The sequence below is a fragment of the Phyllobates terribilis genome, unplaced genomic scaffold (assembly GCF_046119375.1).
Source record: "Phyllobates terribilis strain yellow unplaced genomic scaffold, ASM4611937v1 Scaffold_11__3_contigs__length_659146591, whole genome shotgun sequence".
In the NCBI taxonomy this organism is placed as follows: Eukaryota; Metazoa; Chordata; class Amphibia; order Anura; family Dendrobatidae; genus Phyllobates; species Phyllobates terribilis.
The window spans coordinates 514,552,991-514,576,897 of record NW_027362771.1 but is presented as its reverse complement, the minus strand read 5'-3'; the positions used below and the strand labels follow the sequence as shown (position 1 = coordinate 514,576,897).

The 23,907-nt window shown below is 43.0% G+C and overlaps 1 protein-coding gene across 3 annotated transcripts in view; it reads right to left on the bottom strand.

Moving 5' to 3' along the window:
• The window catches only part of RASSF2 (Ras association domain family member 2), a 69,349-nt gene that overhangs the window by 19,286 nt on the left and 26,156 nt on the right, over positions 1 to 23,907 (bottom strand). For all 3 annotated transcript variants that reach the window (XM_073653655.1, XM_073653654.1, XM_073653656.1), the window contains exons 3-5: positions 18,322 to 18,397; positions 15,508 to 15,659; positions 6,469 to 6,536 (exon numbers count right to left, since the gene is read on the bottom strand). In XM_073653655.1, coding sequence (XP_073509756.1) covers positions 6,469 to 6,536; positions 15,508 to 15,659; positions 18,322 to 18,397 — 296 coding nt within the window. The remainder of the gene's footprint in view (positions 1 to 6,468; positions 6,537 to 15,507; positions 15,660 to 18,321; positions 18,398 to 23,907) is intronic.

Below are 23,907 nucleotides of genomic sequence, written 5' to 3'. Positions count from 1 at the left end.
GTTATCCCAATAACGCTTGTGTCATGTGACAGCAACACTGCCTGACGGCCGCCGGCCTTGGCAGACTATACAAGCGACTTAATTGTAGCTTAAAATGTATTATTTCGTCTGTCTTAATTTGGAATATACAGTTACATTAACCACTTCGCGCCAGAGCCTGTTTTTGCCTTCGTGACCGGGCCAATTTTTTCAATTCTGACCACTGTCACTTTATGAAGTAATTACTCTGGAACGCTTCAACGTATCCCCCTGATTCTGAGTTTTTTCGTGACATATTGTACTTCATGATAATGGTAAAATTTCTTCGATATCACTTGCGTTTATTTGTGAAAAAAATCGGAAATTTGGCGAAAATTTTGAAAATTTTGCAATTTTCAAACTTTGAATTTTCATGCCCTTAAATCAGAGAGATATGTCACACAAAATAGTTAATAAATAACATTTCGCACATGTCTACTTTACATAAGCACAATTTTGGAACCAAAAATTTTTTTTGTTAGGGAGCTATAAGGGTTAAAAGTTGACCAGCGATTTCTCATTTTTCCAACAAAATTTACAAAAACATTTTTTTTAGGGACCAGATCATATTTGAAGTCACTTTGAGGGGTCTTTATGACAGAAAATACCCAAAAGTGACACCATTCTAAAAACTGCACCCCTCAAGGTGCTCAAAACCACATTCAAGAACTTTATTAACCCTTCAGGTGCTTCACAGGAATTTTTGGAATGTGGAAGAAAAAAATGAACATTTAACTTTTTTCACAAAAATGTTACTTTAGACCCAATTTTTATTTATTTTCGCAGGGGTAACAGGAAAAAATGGATCCCCAAAATTCTTGTGCAATTTCTCTTGAGCGCGCTGATTCCCCATATGTGAGGGAAAACCACTGTTTGGGCGCACTGCAGGGTTCGGAAGGGAAGGAGCGCCATTTGACTTTTTGAATGTAAAATTTGTTTGAATAATTAGCAGACGCCATGTTGCGTTTGGAGAGCTCCTGAAGTGCCTAAACAGTGGAAAACCTTCACAAGTGACACCATTTTGGAAACTAGACCCCTTAGGGAATTTATCTAGATGTGTGGTGAGCACCTTGCACCCCCAGGTGCTTCACAGAAGTTTATAATATTGAGCTGTAAAAATAAAATTTTCATATTTTTCCCACAAAAATGTTTTTCATCCCCTAATTTTGCATTATCATAAGGGTAATAGGAAAAATTGCACCAAGAAATTTGTTGTGCAATTTCTCCTGAACACGCCGATACCCCATATGTGAGGGAAAACCACTGTTTGGGCGCACGGCAGGGTTTGGAAGGGAAGGAGCGCCATTTGACTTTTTGAATGTAAAATTTGCTTGAATAATTAGCGGACGCCATGTTGCATTTGGGGAGCCCCTGATGTGCCTAAACAGTGGAAACCCCCCACAAGTGACCCCATTTTGGAAACTAGGAACTTATCTAGATTTGTGGTGAGCACATTGGGAGACATTAATAAACAAATCAGTAGCAGGTGAAGAATTGGTTTTATTTATTTTTTACGCCGTTCCTCGTGCGGTATAAGTGATGAGATTACTTTATTCTTCAGGTCGGTGCGATTACAGAGATACCAGATTCATATCGGGTTTTTATGATTGACAACTGTCACACACTAAAAGACGCTTTTTTTGCAAAATCTAGTTTTTGCATCGCCATATTTTGAGAGCTATAATTTTTCCATATTTCGGCCGACAGTCATGTGACGGCTTGTTTTTTGCGGGACGAGTTGACATTTTTATTGGTACAATTTTTGGGTACGTGACATTTTTTGATCGCTTTCTATTCCGTTTTTTGAGAGGTAAAATTAACAAAAACCAACAATTCAGGAATTATTTTTTGAGGGTTTTTTTTTATGACGTTCTGCGTGTGGTAAAAGTGATAAGGCAGAATTATTCTTCGGGTCAGTACGTTTACAGCGATACTACACTTACTGTATATTTTTTTATGTTTTGGCGCTTTTACACAATAAAACAATTTTATAGAAAAAATATTTTTTTTGCATCGCTTTATTCTGAGAGCTATAACTTTTTTATTTTTCGGCTGATGGGGCTGTATGGTGGCTTTTTTTTTGCGGAACAAGATGACGTTTTCAGCGGTACCAGTTTTATTTCCATTTTGCTTTTTGATCGCATTTTTTTCCACTTTTTGTTTGGCGATATGAGGAAAAAGCATAGTTTTTTGCTCCGTTTTTTATTTATTTTTATTACGGTGTGCACAGAAGGAGTTAATTAGTGTGACAGTTTTATAGCTTGGGTTGTTTCGGACGCGGCGATACCAAATATGTGTACTTTTTTTGTTTTTGCATAAATATACGGATTTATCGGTTTAATATTTTATGATTTTTTTTAACAGTTTGAAAAAATTTTGACTTTTTTTTTACATTTTTACTTAGTCCCTGTATGAGACATTAATTTTTATTTTTCTGATCACTGATCTCATGTAATGTAATAGACATGTATTACATTGTATGAGACCACTGCTGACAGTTTCACACTGTCTCCTGCTGGACTCAGCTTGTCACACCTGATGAAGGTGGCCTTGTCCACCAAAACGCGTTGTGTGTAGTAATAAATCAGTCATTTTAATTAATTTTTGCCCAGTTATTGGCGCTCTGATACCGCTATTCACATTCACTGATTGTCTTTCTCCCCCTGCTGGGGTGCGGTAGAGCTGCCTTTATTTACATGTTCAACCACCTGTGGGATGAAGTTAACTAAGAGTTACTACCCTGGTTTCCAAGCTGCGCTGCCCTAACCCCTCTGGAACACTGCCGTGAGTGTTGGTGAAGCTGGGCGTCCATCTCGGCGGTATGCGCAACTAACCTGATCACGTGACCCACCACCGTGAGATCAGGATCTGTGAACGCTGCTGCAAGCAGAAGACAGCCACCAACAGAGCAGAGCTTGTGGAGCTTTACATTGGGGTTATGCAGAGGTGCACAACTCCATAAGGTTAGTAGCCATTCCCACACCCCTCTACAAATTGCATTACTGAGTCACCCATCGTCTACATTGTTGGGTCTGGTGTCTCTCATCTTCCTCTTGACAATACCCCATAGATTCTCTATGGGGTTAAGGTCAGGCGAGTTTGCTGGCCAATCAAGCACAGTGATACTGCTGTTTTAAACCAGGTATTGGTACTTTTGGCAGTGTGGACAGGTGCCAAGTCCTGCTGGAGAATGAAATTTCCATCTCCAAAAAGCTTGTCGGCAGAGGGAAGCATGAAGTGCTCTAAAATTTCCTGGTAGACGGCTGCACTGACTTTGGTCTTGATAAAACACAATGGACCTACACCAGCAGATGACATGGCTCCCCAAACCATCACTGATTGTGGAAACTTCACACTAGACCTCAAGCAGCTTGGATTGTGGCCTCTCCACTCTTCCTCCAGACACTGGTACCCTGATTTCCAATGAAAATTGGAACTCTGGGACCTTGTGGAGTGTGTCAATGACTGCCTTCTGGACATCTGTCAAGTCAGCAGTTTTCCCCATGATTGTGGAGCCTACTGAAACAGACTAAGGGACCTTTTTAAAATCATCGGAAGCCTTTGCATGTGTTTTGTTAATTATTCTAATTTACTGAGATAATGACTTTTGCGTTTTCATTGGCTGTAAGCCATAATCATCAACATTAACAGAAATAAACACTTGAAATAGATCACTCTGTTTGTAATGACTATATAATATGAGTTTCACTTTTTGTATTGAGGAACTGAAAAATTAACTTTTTGATGATATTCCTTAGACCAGGGGTCCCCAACCTGTGGCTCGGGATCTATATGTGGCTCAGGGGTTCATGGTGTGTGGCAGCTTAGTGCTTTATCACCAGGTCTAACAGTTATGAAGAGCAGAGCTCCAGATGGTGAATTTTGTAAGTAGCCCCACACACAAGAGCAGATCTCCAGATGGTGACTTTTGTGAGTAGCCCCACATAGAAGAGCAGATCTGGATGTGCATGTTCTTGCCATGGGGGTAGAGCTATATGGTAAACTGGACATATGACGATTTTGACAGTAAGAGGGGTGCTTGAGGCCGCATGCAATAGTGTGGTGGGAGTTTCTAATGTGAGAATACCAAATGGGGGTAAGGTGGGAACCCATGGATACAAGTATACTGCCTCGATGTGATTTCTAAGGGGAAGCTTTGGCTGTCATTAAGCCAGTATTGGGGGTTCTGGGTGTCACTACCATGGAGGAGACAGGAGCTGAATGTCACCGCTCGGGGATTCTGAATGTGACTTGTGACCATCTCTCAGAGCTGAATGTGGCTCTCAAGGTCAGAAAAGTTGGGGACCACTGCTTTAGAGTAAGTCCAAATGTAATGACCGTGGTGGGGCGGTAGTGACGTAGCTGAAATCGGAAGCAATCAGCTGAAACGTTTCTCATATTGCTCTATAACCAATTACGGTACTTGTTTTTGCAGGGCACAAGTTGTTCCTCCACAAAATCCAGTGAAGGTTTAAAAGAGAACTTGTCAAGCGATTTATGCTGCCCAAGCCACAGGCAGTATGAATCACAGCCTGGCTCTACGATTGCAGCCAGAAATATCATTCTTTCAGAGAAAATATACTTTGAAGATCCAGCCAAAGACCATAGCTGAAGACTAGACTAGTCAGACTCCGCCTCCAGCGGCATCACTCCAGATGATTGACAGGTCTCTTCCTATGTAAATGAGAGGAGAGATCTGTCAATCACCTGCAGAGGTGTTGGTAAGAGCCAGCCAGGGGTGTAGTCAGACTATCCTCCTCTCTTGCTATGGATTCCAGACTGATCTTCAAAGTATATTTTCCTTAAGACATTGAAATCACCTGACATGTTTGCTTTAAGAAGCATATGGGAAAGAAAGTAAATGCCTAAAAATATGCAGAGGAATATAAAAAGATGTACAAGGAATTGCACTAAATGCCATTGTGTCACCCCAGGCCTGGATGCCACAAATATTAAAGGCTGTGTCTGAGAGCAGGAGGGAGGTTCCCTGGTTAGGGACAATTAGCATACAGCACCTCCTGTCCCAGGCCAGTAGGGGGAGCTGGCTGCCCTTATAAAAGCTGGAACTGGGGGCAGGGTTAGAGAGAACTGGACGACCTAGCTCAGGAGTGAGACTAGTCCCAGAGAAGGAGGGACAGTTCAGCTGTAGCTGAGGAGTCCGTGAGGCAGAGGAAAAACTGCAAGCCAGGGACAGAGGCGACGAGAGCCGGTCCTGGCAGAGAACCAATCTACCGGACATTGGGGTCCGAGGCTGCCACGGGTTATCAAGCCCAGCAGCAGAGAACCAACCCGCGAGGGATTTCAGGTCCCTTGGCCTAGTCATCCATTCATGTCAGCACTCTATTGCATGTGCTGGCCTTTTGGATATCTACCTATATAGCATTTCTTAACACATCATTTTTGGATGGGGTTGAATTTTGTAAAAGGAAAAAATAAATAAAAATAGAGATAGAATTTGACAACCATATATGCTACAACTGCACCTGCCACACCAGCATGTCATACAGTATGCTGGAAATAAAGGTCTGTTGAGGAATCTGGCAAAATCAGTTTGAAATTTCAAAAAAAATTGGGATATCATTCAGCAAGATCAGAGTGTGTTAGTAAAACAATTATGATCTGGCACATGGTTTTGCAGGTGAAACAGCCATTTCCCTGCATGATTAAGTGATTGTGAAGGGAACTAGTAAAAACCACAACAGCACAGAGCTGCTGCAGTTAAAAGCAACAGCATGACCACTGCATGTGAACGCAGTCTAACGTTTGTTTGCAACATTTGGTAAGTGATGAAACAATTGGGTTTGGTCTGCAAAGGAGAGAGTGTACAGTTATATTCCACATGATATACCTGCTCATAACAGCCCCACCCTCTTTAAATTGGTTAGAAGACTTGGATACTTTTTGGGACAATTATATGCAATGCATTTTGGGCTAAAATAATTTTTGAAATTGGGGTTTCATAAAAAAAATGTGCACAATTTGGCTTTTAAAGTGGTTTGTTATCCTACTCATTGTAGAATAAGATTAACTAAAGAATCCGTCACTGAGCTCCTTCTGACGGGAAGTTTATTACTCTTATCTATCTTTCTGAATGGAACTTAAATGGCAAAAATAATTTTTAGGCAAAAATACATACACATTAAGTAACCCCCCTCCCTTATACTTAGGGTGTCCATATAAATTTTACAGCCTCAGTGAAAAAAAAGAAAACAGAAAAGCTTTCATTGTCCCAATCATGTTACCACACAGAATTTTTTTTGCCATGCGTTAAACGCTCTTATCAATGCTCCCCCTTCTGTGACGTTTATAATGCTCGTGACTTTTAATATGGTAACGAGCCTGTGCCCCTTTGAACACATGGGTTTAACATCTAATCCCCATGTATAGTTACACTCCTGGTAAAATCTTGAGATGCCCATTGGCCACACATCACATGGAAGTTCAACTTACCAACAGTTGGGGTGTCCTCCACCTCTGTCACCTGGATATCAGGGATGGTGGCTGGCTGAGCGACTTTTCTGGAAGAAAACAGATTTAACAAATTTATTGCTGATCTGCAAAGCATAAAACTCCAGGAAACAGACTATAGAATAGAGTACATTAATGCAAGATTAGTGGAGTATATGTTACACGCACGCCGCCTGGTTCAGATAGGGGCGAGACAGGTTACATGAATTCTTTGGAATCCTGGGGGAATCATTACTCAGGGTGACTATCTGCTGCAGCTCTCTCAGTCATACAGGGGGTATTGACCCTCAGGCACAGACAGTTGGGTGGATTCACTTGCTGACCGGGCACATTTGACAAGAGTTCTCATAAACAGTAGAACAGTAGCATTTAATATGAAGCCGCACAGCCTGTGCAATTTAAGTCTCTTGAGCAACAGGCTCCAGTAACAAACAGTACAGTTTTTTCTTAAAGCACAAGAATAAACAGTCTTTCCAGTAGCACAGTACAGCACAGATCAAGTCTCTTAAGCAGCACACTTCTATGCACCCACAACCACAGGCTTTTCCTTCACAAAGGCACAGTAGTACATAGTATTCTTTATTCTGCATGGAGATGGAGGGGGGGGGGGGGTTTGATGAGGGAGATGATAACTGTGACACAATTCCTTCCAGTCCTTATCTTTCTGCCCGATAATACTCTGCACTGTTAGTTCAGGAGGTCTATCTGACCTGTGCTTAGCTTCACTCCTGATCTGAATCCTGTTCACTTCCCGGGTGCTTCTGTGAGATACAGATCACACACACACACACACACACACACACACACACACACCACCTTTCCCTTCAGCTCCAGCCAGACTACAGTAATAAACAAGTTCCCCACAATCCCCCTGGTGTTCTGCTAACTGCTCCCTGTCTCCTGTGACTGTTAACCCCTCTAGTTGCTGGATGCTTCTGAAGCACAACACTTCCTGTCTCCTGTGATTGTGTTAACTCTAATAGTTGCTGGATGCTTTTGAAGCAACAGCTCACTTTTATTTTGTCGGTGTGGTATCTTTGATTTTTTACACTCTGCAAAGAACCTGTGGCCCATAGAAGACTTCAAAAACCAATACTGGAGTTTTTCACATTCACTCCAAATTTTCATATAGGAAACAAGCACAGAGATATTGTATCTGAACCTTTACTATGGGCCACACATATCATGTGTGACAGCTGGTCAAATTCACTAATTTTGTTTGCGATAGGCCAAATGCTTAATATGTATGCTGTTCTCTTAACTGACTCCCGACAGCAGATGTCAACGTAAAGAATGGTCCTTTATTTCTGCATGATTTGGTAGAGGCTTTTTTTCCTCTACCCATTGAAGAAAAACATGTCCACTTTTCCGAGAAAGATGGAGAGTCAGAAAGAGAAGCTGTTGGCCAAAAGTCATCTTTGGATATACACTCCTCAACAATGAAATTGCAACACAGAAGGAAAAGATGGGGAATTGTAGAAATCACAGGAACTATAGACATGCAGAAATGCACACCGAATGCATTTGGGCACACAAACCAACAATAAGGCCATTTCTCCAAAGTGTCCCAGGAATTGTTTTTTTGCCAGGCTACATGAAGCCCATACTACCTTAAGCAGCCTGCATAGCCAAAACACGCTACCATGGCCTGTAGCATTTCCATATATGTCTCCCATTGAGCACATCTGAGATATCGTTGGTCGGCAATCGCAAATGGAGCTGCCAGCAGAAGATCTTGATGATTTGTGTGCCCACGTGCATTCAGAACATTCCCCAAACAACCATTAATAATCTCATTGAAGTTGTGTACGTTGATGTATTTCTGCACATTGTGCTCATATTCCTCATATCAGGAGGTTTTGTTCAATTTTTTTTACAGCATTTGCAAATCATTAACATGTCTATCGATCCTGTGACAAATCCATAACTTTTCCTTCTCGGTGTTGCAATTTCAATGTTGAGGAGTGTATTATCAAAAAGTTAGTAAGTTTAGGGTATATGGACAGGAAAACTGAAACTGAATTTTTATTTTTTCTTTCTTTTTTTTTTTATTTTTTAATATCCCACAGTCAAATGTTTCTTAGATAGTCTCTGTAACTGAACTGAAGATAAGTCATAAAGCATTGTTATGTCCCATGATCGGGAATTTCATAAACTATAATGGACTTTTTACAGTTGCTATGTATTACTGTTTTATTGCATTGTTGTTATGGTTACTTTCCTTGAAGTTTGTCCCTTCTTTCTCCCTGTCTCCCTCTCATGTAGCTGTGATGCAACTAACCCCTCCCTTCTTCCTTCTTCTCATTCTCCATCTTACCACCATTAGAAGCTCATGTGCTCACAGCCTGTCTCTCAGGAAAAGTTCTTTTTACCTGCTGCTGTATGCACTATAACAAGATCCTTGCAAGAAAAATAAAGTTTCTTCTAAATCTTCATCAACGTACCATCCTGCAGTTGAGTTAAAGCTATCTGCGAACATCGCCCTTGTAAGTAAGGTGAAGAGGCAATCTGGAAACAGTGTCTCACAGCGCCCTATACTTACAGCACAGCCATGGGGACAGAATAAGCATCATAAAGGGAAACTCTGTAGATATTTGCTAGTACTGTAAAATGCCGCAGATATTATGTGCATAAAATCTGCGAATAGCATGCTCTCAGTTTTCTGGAAGCCTGGCGTGCCCTTAAATAAGCTGATCACATTTTAAAGGAACAAATTTATTGAGGCAGTAATGTCTAATACTACCAAGTTACAGTTGAAAATGCTGGCACTACAACATCCTGATAGTGATTTTCTGGATTTTAAAAAGAGTCTGCCATAAAAGTATTGAGCCCGGGAACACCACCCAGACCTGTGCCAGTCTATACAGAACTTGTTGATTTATATCAAAGTCCAAGACATGTATGTAAGGAGTTGAATAACCAAGAATGTGCTGTGTCTGCCCGTGCCAAACCTGTTGTTTTTCAGTGCGCTCCCTAGAACGTACAAGACCCTGCTGAAGAGATTTGGGGTCAAGTTGCAGAACTAAACAAAAGCCTTGCAATCCTATGCAAAGAAGTTAAGGAGTTGAAGCATCAACCCAGTCAAGAGGACAATCCTTGCTTTATCTAGAATGTGCAACCCTACAGTCCCCGAAACAACTACTACAGAACAGGTAGGAGACCTACTGACAGATGTGATTCCCTAGTCGGCCTATTTGCCCCAGATGCAACCATAGTGGCCACATAGAAAGAGAATTCCAGTCTTTAAACTTGAAGTCCAAAGAGTTCCCGTTTCAGAACCTAGCCCCAGATTGACGATGAGCCATGATTGGGCTGAAATCTAGAAGGAGAGTAGAACCTTCAGAACCCTAGAGAAGTTACTAGGATCTAGGCCCCCAAAACTACCTGGCGATCTGACCCAGAACTCTATCTATTATGGTGATAGAAAATATGCCTATAGTTCCAAAAAGGAGTGTTAGTTTAGGAGAGAGTCGAATCAGAGTTCCTTCAGAGTCAGAGCCAAGCCAGAAAACATTTAGGGGAAATATTCTCCCTGTTCCTACAGGCCATACACAGCAGATGGACCCGGCAGGGTATGTACAAACTTATAATGAAACTGGAGGAACACCTTGATCCCTACAGGGCACTGCCTAAAGACAAAGTAAGCTTGGACTCAGGAGGAGCACTTAGCCAGCAGTAAGTCACCCATAGTACAGATGGGAATATTAGCACCCTGAACATAATGAAGACTAGTGGGATTGGGACATGGCGGCCATCTGGGAGGTCACAGCCCTAGTTGTTGAAGAAGGTTTCATAGTGCCACCATTGGACGCCAGTACGAAGCACTGGACGAACTTACTGTAAATGCACTCCCCTGATGTTCTCACTTTCTATATCTGCTGCCGTCAGCCTGTTAACCTGGACCTGGTCACCAACTGAAACATGTTATACCATCTATGGCGGTGTACCTCTCTGGCTGCTGTTTAAGTAAAGTTCAACTGTTTTTACTGGTAAACTGCTTCCTGACTCTTCTGTCTCCCTCCACCACACTAACACCACAGGAAAACACCACCAACCACCACAACTAGAGAGAGAACAGTAATGCCGACATTATCCCCCTGCATGTCCACAATGTGCCCCTATTTCACTGCACCGGAGAGCCAGGCACCGGGCACAGCCACCGCCCCCAACATGTGACAGCAAGAAGGATCAGACTCATGCCCGGTGTACTGAGTTATCTGCGCTCCGGGTGTCACATCACACCCTGGAACTTATTGGACTCCATGTTTCTAAAATCTGAATATTTTTGTGTCACTGCAATTTACTTCAGTAGCCCAATCCTCTAACACATCTTACCGAGAGCTGAGCAGATGTTGGAAGTTGTTAGGTGAAGTCCTTCCCCTGAAGAGCTGATGCTTTCATTACTTGACAATAGTAAGTTAGTGATTCCACATAATTAAAAGTCAAATTTGATTCATGACATGTGACGAGAATCCATGCCTGAGATGAGAATGGTATGTACTAAGAAGCCACATGATTCATCCTGTACTAACAGCAAAGGGACAATGCGGCTAAACCAAAAATGAGCATGTCCTTGCTCATCAGCGACCACTAGCAATGTGGTGCCAGGATACCACTAAACATGAAAAGTACTAAATGTGCTTAAGGTCTCTGAGATTTGTGCGTTGCTCAGCTTAAACTGATCACGAGAAGACAATCCTAAGAACAATAATATGGACAATGCTCCAGAGGTTTTCTAACACGTGGTGTTACTCTTTGTTGTGTTTGAAGGGAGCATCTGGAATATAGCAAAGAAAAGTTTTTGCCAAAAGTCTTAGATCTGTGAGTCCAAAGCAACTTCCAGGGCTTTTAGCACTGTAAGTCAGTGAATGTCTAATAAGGCTGTGTGCTGACGATGCATTTTTTAAGCATTTCCGCAGCGGCAAAAACGCTGCAGAAACGCTTAAAAAACGCATGGTAGAAGGCCTGCCATGTTCCCCAATGATAAACCGCATGTGCTGTGCACATGCTGCGGAAATTTCCGCTGCGGATTATCATTGCGGAAAAAAATGCAGCACTAACAATTATTTTGCGGAAGTGCTGCGTTTTCGCCGCCATTGACTTGCATTAGACCGCATGGATTCCACATCACTGCATCTGTAGATGCGCATTCCATGCGTTCTAATGTGCGGATGGTACCCAGGTCTAGAGAAGAGGAGACTCTCCTCTGGACCTGGGTACCATAGAAAACTGTAAAAAAAAGAATAAAATAAAAAATAAATATATATACTTACCTTCTGGTGGCCCGCGCTGCACTCCTCTTTGCTTGCCGGATGTTCGCGATGTACTGAAGGACCTGCGCTGACGTCAGAGGTGAGCTCACAGCTGGACGGGGGAGAGTCAGTGGATGTTGTATACCTTGACTTCTCCAAAGCGTTTGATACCGTGCCACACAAAAGGTTGGTATATAAAATGAGAATGCTTGGTCTGGGGGATAATGTGTGCAAGTGGGTAAATAGCTGGCTGAGGGATAGAAAGCAGAGGGTGGTTATCAATGGAGTAAGCTCAGGGTGTGTCAGGGTTACTAGCGGGGTGCCTCAAGGGTCTGTCTTGGGCCCTATATTATTTAATATATTTATTAATGATCTAGTGGAAGGGTTGCATAGTAAAATAGCAATATTTGCAGATGATACTAAACTTTGTAAAGTAGTTAATACAGATGAGGATAGGGCACAGCTACAGGAGGATTTAGATAAATTGGGGAGTTGGGCCAAAAAATGGCAGATGGGGTTCAATGCCGATAAATGTAAGGTCATGCACATGGGAAAGAAAAACAGCACTCACCCATACATATTAAATGGGAAACCGTTGGGGAAATCTGACATGGAGAAGGACCTGGGCGTCTTGGTTAACAGCAAATTAAATTGGAGTGCCCAGTGTCAGGCAGCAGCTGCGAAGGCAAATAGAGTCATGGCATGCATCAGAAGAGGAATAGGGGCATATGATGAGAACATTGTTCTTCCTCTGTATAAAGCGCTGGTAAGGCCGCACTTAGAATATTGTGCACAGTTCTGGGCTCCGGTGCTCAGGAAAGACATATTGGAGCTAGAGAGGGTACAAAGGAGGGCGACTAAGGTAATAAAGGGAATGGAGGGACTAGAATACCCAGAGAGGTTGTCAAAATTAGGCCTATTTACGTTGGAAAAGAGAAGGCTTAGGGGAGACCTCATAAACATGTATAAATACATCAGGGGGCAGTACAGAGATCTCTCCCATGACCTGTTTATACCAAGGATGGTGACAAAGACGAAGGGGCACACTATGCGTCTGGAGGAAAGGAGGTTCCTGCACCAGCATAGAAGGGGATTCTTTACGGTCAGAGCCGTGAGACTCTGGAACTCTCTGGGAGAGGAAGTGGTGATGTCCAACTCACTTAATGAGTTCAAGAGAGGCCTGGACGCCTTTCTTGAGAACAATAAAATTACATCTTATGCTTAGTTAATTAATCCAGGGATTTAATCTGACTGCCAGATTGGAGACGGGAAGTGAATTTTTCCTCAATGATGTAAATTGGCCTATACCGCATGGATTTTTTTTGCCTTCCCCTGGATCAACGCTGCGGAATAGCTGCAGTGCACAAGAAATAGGCTGAACTGGATGGGCGCTTGTCTTTTTTCGGCCTTATAAACTATGTAACTATGTCACGCGACGCTGACGTCGGCAGGTCCTTCAGTCTAATGCTGCCGGGACGGAGGGGATCAAGACTGCGGGGGCCATCGGAAGGTAAGTATAGATATTATTTTTTATTTTTAACCATTCTTTAGGTCACACTATATAAATCCATGCTGTTTGCATGGATTTATATAGTGTGACCAAGTTGACAAGCACTTTCCAAGTGATGCTAAAATCGCTTGGAAAGCGCTTGTCAACCCGCATACGGAAATGCAAGTGAAGAACGCTTCACATCCGCATGTCCCTGGCAGGAAAACGCATGTACAATCCGCATGTACAATCTGCATTCGTTTTTTTCTGCCAGGGAGATGCAGAAACGCTCAGGAAAAAATCCTGAGCATTTCTGCATTGTGGGCACATAGCCAAAGGAAGCATCCTCTTCCTTTAACAAAGGAATTTGGCAAAACCACACTTCCTGTTCCATGGCCGTACTGGCACCGGAGAGATGGCCGATGCTGCAGCTTCTGCTTGCTAATGTTTATATTGAGCAGCTGGTCTGTCCCTTTCCATAGGCCACAGACCTGATTCTCCTGGCAGCAGTGAACACTCACCTGTGGACCTGCTGTTCTAGGACTATCCTATTCCTGCCGGTAGGAGGGGGTCAGGTACAGGTGGGAGAAAGGGAGCGTCAAGAAGCATTGTTTGGACCAATGAAAAACTACAACAAGTGTAAAGCCAGGAGGCTACTGCATAAATATTAGAGAGATCCGTGGGTGAGGACCTAGTGACAGAATGTTAAGGAGGGGACTATCAATCAATGAGGTGTGTGAGTGGCACAAGTGTGACCAAGGACCTCACCCAAAATAGTTCAGCCGCCTTAATGACTGGCGTGAGTGTGGGCCTCACATGAACTTGAGGTGGGTGATTTACCCAGTGACAACACAAGTCCAGGTGTGCCAGGAAAAAGGGAGATTGTAAATTTGTAGAAGAGAATCTTGTATTGAAACATTATGAGCTAAAAAAATACTCTCATATTGGAACACTGCACACAAAGCACAAGTTATACAGCTTACATGTTGTGTTGGGATCTAGTTGTAGGGCAGCTAAACTGCTTGGGAGGTGGTAGTGGGCCCCATTTCCTCTTGGAACAGGTTGCACCAATGGTTAGTCAACCCCTTTGTGTGGTATAGTTTCTGGAAGAAATCCTGAACCCTTGCTTTGGGTAGGAGGCAGAGAGACATTTGATACTTAATTGGATATAAGTCATGGAGTGGTGTAGGTGGCCGCAATTGGAAATGTCACACTACAATTTGGCCCTCCAGTAATCACTCAGTCGTTGAGTGATCAGATCATTTAGGCCTACTTATCGGCAACACATAGTCATGTAAATAGGGATGTGTAGCCGACATGATGCTGTATGGGGGCAGAACGATCACATTACTGATTGTTCTTTCTCATACAGTGTTTGTCTGGCCTTCTGATTCGGGCATTAAATGAGTGATAATAAACCGGCATGCAATTGATCGGTGCTTATTAATGGGCAGAAATCGTCTAGTCTTAATTGGCCATGTGAACACAATGTTTTTTAAACTTGGACGAACTCCGAGTTTTTCCATCAGAAAATGGTTGGTAAAACCGCCAATGGTGGGGGTTTTCGGTTGCTTTTTGCAGCGGTTTTCCCTCAGGTTTTTTTTTTTTTTTAATTGTATGTATAGAATAATGAGCAGCTTCCAAACAGAAGCCACCTGAATAATGGTCAGGTCACTTCCTTCAACCACTAAGATGCTGGTAAAAAAAACTCAAAAGACCAAACCTATGCACAGCAGGACGTTTTTACAACGCTATGTGTATATTCATTTTTTGATCAATTCTTTAGCACTTTTTCAGGCGAGTTATGCAACATACCAGCCTGAAAACGACATTGGGCCCGATACAGCCAAAACAGTGTTGTTCACGCTGGTCTTAAAGGGGTATTTTCTATGTGGTCGCTAGTTCCTAATTGATACATGTTTCTGTAATATCTAACATGGTTTCATAGATTCACCATTCAGGCTAATTAATGGCGGTGAAGAACCATGGAACATCTCTCCTAACCTAGGAAGCTTTATTAATGTCTATTGGGGTTTTCAAAACCAGGCGACTCCTTTCCCAAAGTTTTTTTTACACATTATTTTTGTTGCCATTAGAAAGATAACCGCAATAAAAAGGGCGACAAAAAGGAATATCTTAGGTTTATCATGAATGTGAGTAAAGCAGTCACCATAAAGCTTCTACACGAGCATTATGCCATGATTTGTAAGACATATATACAGATAAAGAGCCTAATGGCCTTATTATTACACCCACAACAGACTATAAAGCTATACTGACCCTTGACTGAGCAGGTTACAGCCTGAATGCCAAGATGTAGATGACGGAGGAGGGCGAATTCGTTCATTGTCATCTTGCATCTGAAGCCGAATCGGACGTCTCAAGCCCCAGAAGATATTTAGCAATCCTTCCACGATCAACTCCTCCTCTTCCTGTGAAAGAGATCACCCCATAAATTATGGATATATAGAAATATATAGCAAAATCCTTATAGTCTACCATTCATTCAACCAGCATGATGCCAGATAATCAGATTTATGGACCATGATATAACAATGGCAAAGGAAGTAGGATGTTGCAATTGGCTCTTAAGTCATTAGGCCAAACCATAATCTTGATTGAAAGAAATCAGGAAAATTAAGGCGGCCTGTATTCTATATAGTCCAGAGGAAAGCACACACCGTGCAATATCCATCCTTATCTGCCCAGATTGCTGTGAGCGATATGTTTATATATTAGGGTCAGAGTTATTTTCCATTAACATCTATGGTAGATTTGGAAAAACAGATATTCAGAAGGAATAACAGAAACAGCACAGGGCAGAGGTCTAACAAAGTGCAGCTGTAAGGTGTGAACGGACCCTCCCTCCTATGTAATGGCTTCATTGTAAGTGGTTTCTAGTGATTCTGGAGCTTTGGGAATACACCTGCAACTTCATTAGGGAAGCAGCTTGGGGAAGGGTATACAACTCCAAGATCGAACTAAAATGGCCATTTGACACGAATATACAGTGTTCAGCATGAATGCGTACGCCCCCTTTGTAAAGTAAGATTTTATACAATATCTCACTGAACACAAGTCAAAATTTTGGAAACTGTTCAAGACTGAGTTTCATAGAACATTTTTTAACCCATAACATGAAAGGTTAATAATATAACTTTTATTACAAAATCTTCAGTTTTACTCAAATTAGTTGAAACAAAAATGAATACACCCCACATGAAAAACTACGACATCTAGTATTTTGTATGACCTCCATGATTTTTAAGGCCACACCAAGTCTTCTAGGCATGGAATGAACAAGTTGGCGACATATTACAACATCTATCTTTTTCCATTCTTCAGGAACGACCTCTTTTACAGCCTAAATGCTGGATGGAGAATGATGCCCAACTTGTCTCTTCAGGATTCCCCATAGGTGGTCAGTTGGGCTCAGATCAGAAGACATACGGCTACCGACTCACTTTCACCCTGTCCTTCAGAAATGAAACAGATGTGCGTTTTGGATCATTGTCATGTTGGAAAATTGCATGTCTACAAAGGGCACGGAGTGATGATAGCTTCTTCACTTTCAATATAGAGCAGTATATCTGTGACTTCATGATCCCATCAATGAAATGTAGCTCTCAGATACCAGCAGCACTCATGCAGTCCCACATAAGGACACTGCCACCACCATGTTTCACTGCAGGAGTCATGCGTTTTTCTAAATTTATTTTTCTAAAATGTCTTAGTATGCTGAAGCATTAAGATTTTGAGGCCGACCCCTGAAGGACAACCCTATATTATTATCCTTCCTTCACCAAACTTTACAGTTGGCACAATGCAAACAGGTAACTAACCTTTTCCTTGCATTGTTCAAACTCAGACTGGTTCATCAGACGGCCAGAAAGAGAAGTGTATTTTATACCATTCCATCCTACATTTGACATTGTGCTTGGTGATATAAGAATTACATGCACTGTTCGGCAATCATGCCTAGAAGCTCCTGGTACACAGATTTTGAGCTGATGTCAATTCTAGAGGAGGTTTGGACTTTGCCGTTATGGGCTTAGCAGAGAGTTTGTGAGTTCCCACTATGCGCCTCACTAGATTACCCCGCTCTGTTCCTTTATGTGGCCTCCACTTCGTGGTTGAGTTTCTTTGGTTCATAAGCTCTTCCACTTTTGTATAATATCACTCACAGTTGATTGTGAAAATTTAAGAGGGAAGAAATTTCAAGAACTGACCTGTTTCATCAAAGACATCCCATTACAGGATATCAGGAACATTTACAACAGAGTGTCTCGTTCTGAAGATCTCTCTATGGGGTGCGCTTAGAGTGATGGGCAGCCCTCCTGATCTAATCGTATGGGTGTGATCGAAAGGCTGTAAGCTATGGTGCACTACCCATCACGAAAGTATGAGTGGCGCCCTACACAAGTCTTATCGGTGTGCATTTAGAAGACTAAGCAGCCACCCCCGATGATTGGTAGGTGTGTGAGTGGTTGTTTTTTCAGTATTTTGCACCTTTTCTATCTCTGCTTTTTTTATGTGAAGTTTTTTGAATGAAATGTCTTTTTTTCAGTGAATTGTCATATGTTAGCAAAGGTAGATGGTATGGCGAGTGACTGCATTTATATACCGGGAAAATGGGACTGAATAAAAAAAATCTGCATTCAATGATTCAGACGTGTGCAATAATTCTGTCCTTATAATGTATGTTTGTATATATTTATATGTATTCCTCCTCGAAATGTATGAATAAATTGATAAAGTGAACACTGAGTAGACAAGACCAGACTGTGAATGAACACGCTCCATTGGCAATGCGAATGGAAACACTCTGTTGTCATGCTATGCATACATTTCCCAGAGGAATAACAGAGGTAGATCACAACGTTGAGTTCTTTGAATAGATTCTCCAGCATTTTATATCATTACTAAAACAGACATGTGACAAGTCAACGGTGTGCCGATCCTCGGAGACGATGGTGATCAGAAAACCTCTTCACGGTCAGTGCGGTTTTCTACATGTAAATCGGTTAATAAACCGTAAAATATTCGTCCTAGGTGAAGACACGTGCATCTTTTCACAGTGTATTATTTCTTTACCTCTCGATGTCGGAGCTGTAGGTTCTGTCCTTCATAATAAAAATTGTAATTCTTCAGATGTGCCAGCAACTCATTCCTAGAGGAGACAGATTTTGCATTACTAAATGTGTGAGAATACCGAATACTGCAAATCCCCAGATTTCTGTAGTCAAAACTAGGACGACTATATATAGAACAATCTGTCATGTGTGTACCCTCAATGGAGGAGGGAAGGAAAGTACATCATGGTTACAACCCCCACTACATGCACTGTAGATTGTCCAGATCCACATAAATCCTCTCCTCTCTATTGCCAGTGCAGATGTAACATGTGAATTGAGCCCACTGCTGTATAAATGGAGTCACTACTCGGGGCTTTGCAATTGGTGGAAAGATGGCCCATGCAATTGGATTTTCTTTGCATTGCTTCATGTACTGTTATATGTATCAGTTATGGCTGATACTGTGCCTTACTATTTGTGGGCATGTGTTTTACTGTAAGACGTGATGGTTTCTAGGGAAATGCGCTCAAAGCTTCTATCCATGAGGGTCTAGAAATATTTGGCCTCATTCGCCATGATGAGTAGAGAAGAGCACTAATTGGTCCAGGACCACGAGAGGGCACACAAGACCAATGAGACACTGGCTTGGAACCATTACAAGACCAAATTTAAAGGATTGTCCCTTATCCATATGGCTAGTGTAGGGATTCACATTCTTGGGTAGCCACTTTGAACCCGAAGCCACAGGGTTTTATAAGATAAATAGAATCATGTTTATTTCCATTGGTTGTACAGTACCAAAAACAAAACCATAAACATAAAATCCCTAGCTATGTTCAGGCCCTAACTTTTGTTTATGTCCAGGCACTAACTAAACAATACAGGCCCTGGCTACTTCAGACACTGCTGAGCTAGTCCGAGTTTGGTTACACAAAAGAGCCATCATCCCTAGCAATCAGTGATACTTGCAGTTTGGTGCACACGGTCTGTGCAGTCTCTTCTCAGAGAGATATTCTGGCTCGTCTCTCTCTCTTGCTCCAACACAACCCACTCTGCTCAGCTTCCCCCAGCTAACTGACCAGTGAACACATGGCCTGGTTCTAGACATGGCTATCCAGGTGCCCCCAATCAGGACCTGTATTGGTAGGATTTAACCCTAGCCTACCTGGCTCTCCTACAATACAAAATGGATTGCTGAAGGTCTGACCATAACAGGGCTCTAGAACCTAAGAACCAGGCTCTGAAGAACCCCTTCATGAATGGAGCAGAGATGCACATGATTGACCTACTGTCTCTTCATGGACTGTAGAACTGACGCAAATAGCTTAGCGCTGTTAGATTTCTCTGGCAGTCCAGTAGACAATGAATGGAGTGGAGGGCGAGCAATTGCACATCTGCTGAATTTATGATGGGGCTCTTTAGAGTCCTGTTCCTGGGTTCTAGGGCATTGTTATAAAGAACGTTGGGGGCCCAAGCAATATAAGGGATAATTCACTATTTTATGAATAACCCTTTAAGGGATGGCCTTAGGATGGTTCGGTGAGCATTGCGTAGTAGGCTTATGTGATATGCCAAAGGGCCGGACTTTCTTTTACAGCATCAGAGTGCAAGGGGTGAGCTGAAACAGGGGCTGAGGGCATCCAGTTAGGACAGCTCATTGCCACGACTTAGAGAAGCTGTAAGAAAGACCCATGCGCTAAGGGGCAGGCTGCGTGAAGGCGATTCTGTAATTTACAGTCCCACATCCTGGATGCAGGTGGGTAGTCACATGGAGTGCCACTGACAACTGCCTTGTTATCAGCTGTATCTTACCAGTAACTGAGCCTCTAGTGTTAAGAGAACCTACTGTATTTCTTCCTAATGGGAATTTTTCCTATATTGTCAAATTCTGAAGACCGTTCCTCTGTTTACTATGAAATAATTTGTCTACATCTCTGTCCTTATAAAGCTGCCACCTCAGCTTATACAAAGGACCTTTCAATATATTTTCACTAATGGGACTATAATATAGAGTATATCGTGCAGTAGGGTACTGAAGTATCTAGGTCACATCAGTCTTACTGTAGGCAAATGACAACAGACTTGAAGGATCTCCCATGGCTTCTCTATATCAGAGAATAATATTCTACATATTTTTTGTCTTTCATTGTAGCAAGTAAAATAATGTCCTACAAGATCACACTATAACTGTGCAATAAAGAAAACAAAAAGAGGAAATAATCTTTTCGATCCATAGACTGCGGATGAACAGACCCCAGAATAAAGTACTATATGTTCTGTACATAACCTTGTGTCCAAGTTATTTTCTTTTTCTCCAAAGTCTGGACCAAGCAGGACCTGGTGGCACAGAATCTAAGGACTTACAACTAGCAAAACAGAGGTGAAACTGCAAGCTCCTGGGCCGTAATGAAAAATGTGAAACAGCCCCTTACATACTATGCACCGTTGACCATGCTGGTGTCTTTTTATATAGCAGAGGAGCTTTTTTGGCCCCTTCTAATTCCAGGGCCCAAGCACAACTACTATGTCTGCACCCACAAAAGTTAGACCTCTCCTCCCCCCATGCTTAACGCCTAGAACATTTGCTAAAGCTACAGTAGCCATATGTGATATTTGTTGGAGTACACAACAGCTGCAGGCTTATGCTATGGACTGTGTTGAGCAGACAGCCAATGGCACGGTGTTAACTGTTAGAGTTGGTTAATGTGCAGGTCCTCCGTAGACTGGACCGTATGACCTCTCAGCCTTGTTTGTCTCAGTTCTTTCTTGTATCTTCCATGTTGTAGTAATGCAGATAATGGTTGCTGTATGTCCCAAGTAACCAGTTTATTTCCCCACAATGTCTGAGAGCTGATAATTCTGCTGAACGCTGCAACAACTGTTCACACAATTGTATTAATAGCCACGTGGTTTTCAGGCAAAGCTGTGGTTTTACTGCATTTTCTTCTATTGATTAAGAATGCAGAAAGCACTAACCACATAAATACTTAAAACCACACACTAATGAGAAATCTTCTTTCAGAGAAAAAAAAAGCCATTGACCAGTGATTTAATATAATTGTTATTTGCTATATTTTAAAGCTGAGACCTCATGAGATAAAAGTACATGCATCCTGCAAAGCCACGTGAGCGCCTCCATACTTGGTTGTAAACCTGCGCCATACAGATTCCCAAGGCTGGATGTGAACTGTACAGAAGAGCTCGCCATCACTGTAGGTACACAACCCACAGAGTCTCTGACAATGACTGTAGGAAGGACGGATTGAGCGCTGTCATGTCCCACGACTTGGGAATTATACACTATTGTATTATTGCTGTTATTCTGCTATGCTATCATGTTTGCTCTTTTTCAAGTTTGTCCTATTTGTTTACCTGTAGTCCAGCTCTAACGCATGTAACTGACGCGCCCCCTGGGCCAGTGTTGTTTGGGGGATACCCGGAGCCGGATCAGATGGGGGTTGTAGTCTCCGAGTGGCGGTGACCCGGTCCGTGCCCAGGGTGTCAAGCTCAGTGTGTGGCAGTCCTACAGATGTTACTGGATGTTCTTTAGTGTCGACTACGCCACCCGTTGATTTGCGGTCACTACGGCCGCCGCTGCAGCAGGGTCCGCTGAGGCTGGTGGTGTGTGTGCAGCTCAGGTAGTATAACCCCCAACGGGAGGGGTATAGCCTCAGGGGGTCAGTTGCAGAGGATGGTGGTTGTGGAGGTGCAGTGAGGATGGTAATGAAACTCTGAGTCGGGCTGTGCAGTTCAGGGTTTTTACTTACTGCTTTTGTGTTGGTCACTCCGGCCTTGAGTGACCACCTGAGCCGTGCTGCGTCCACCAGGTCCTGGACTCGGCCAACCCCCAGGTGATTCTGGAGCGTGTTCCTGAGCTCCCTTTCTGACTTGTCCTTCTCTCTGGCCTTCCCCACCAGGGATCCACCTAAGTCCGGCTCCCTCGGGCCTCTTGTTGGTAAAACCCTTGTCTCTGGGTTCCCTGACCCTATTCTTGGTTTGCCTTCCGGGTGGATTTAGTGGGTGGTCGTGGCAGATCCTGCCCACGACCTCCGGTCTCTGGCTAAGGATTAGTGCCCTCCACCAGCTTGGGATCCGGTACCCTTGTGCCAACTCTTCACCCTCTGGTCTAATTTTGGGTTCTTGGAGTTCCCTCTTCTCCCCCTCTGGGTCCTTCTTTTCTCCTCTCTCTCACTCTCTTGGCCTTGGAGCTGGCTGAGCTGCTCTGCTTGTCGGACCAAACCTCTACAAAAGACCCTGTTCTAAGATGGTTCCCACCTTATATACTCCCTCTATGTGTGAGCTCAGGTGACCAGCACCCAATGAGCTCCTAGCATTACCCAGACTGCTCCCCCTATCTGCCCCTACACTACTGGGATGTTCCACCCCCCTCCCACTCCAGCCAGGGACAGACGCTGTCGTACCTGCACATTTCTCTAGTGGGAGTACCATTGGTCTGTCCCCCGGAAATGGGATGTATGTAGTGCATGCAGCCTACTGAGCTCAGTTCCACACTCCATCCTTACCCGGGAGTGGAATACCACACCTCTGGCTTGAGGTGTAATACCCCTGTAGCAGCCGAATACTCAGGGTGCTACATAACCACTCCCTTCTTCCTCTTGTACAGAGGGTAACATGAGAGAAACTGACCATCTCTGGCTAAGCATCCTCTTTTCACCTGTTAGACGTGCCAGATTCATGAAGAGACAGACCACTCTTAATGAATTTGGTGCTTGTGAAAAGTGGAATACGCCTCTGTGTGCCCTCACCACAAATCTTACTCCAGTCAGGGACTAGATTAAGATTTCTTGCATAAGGCAGACAACAGCTCATCATGAATTAGACAAGATGTGGCATCATGCCCAGGTTCCAGCCTCATCCCTCCCCAGCTCCGTCGACGTTGGCAGAGCTGGGCTAAACAGGCGTAAAAGGCCAAAAGTTGTGAAAGTTTTGCACAACCCCCAGTTGTGCTGTTTTAGACCTTCCTTGAAGTGTTTTATGCCCGATTTCTGGTTAAAACATTTTGATGAATCAGGGCCTATGTGTCTAGGATGACTAGTTTGTGGCAAATCTCCCATGGCTTCTCCTTGTCCCATTCATTTGACTGACAAGTCTCTCCCCATGTGTGTGACCATCGCAGACATCAGATTGTCAACAGATCTTGACAAAGTTAAATGATTCTGCCAGTGACCTGCAGACAAATATCTTTAAGATCAGAATAAGGCCAGGTTCAGGCTGTCGTATATGACCATAATGACCGGACTCTGACTTATAGCCTCAAAAGCAAATATGAGGTCATAAGTTCAGCCAAGCATTGCTTTCCGTGTATGGACCATGAAATACAGCCATCCGCCATGTATGCCTATGAGGCTCTTGAGCTCAGGTGAGGAGACTCGTACTGGTTCATGCATTATGGGCCGTACAAGGATAGAAAACATGGATGTGTGAATCTGTCCCAATACAGATGAGATTTCCAATCGGCAAACGTTAAGACCAGAAGGTATACGTAATCTTAATGCATTGCAGCTCCTTCCATTTAAAAAGGTGCTAGCTCACAGTTTTCCCCCCATTTTAATTTTCTAATATCTATGACAGTAGAGGATTTTCT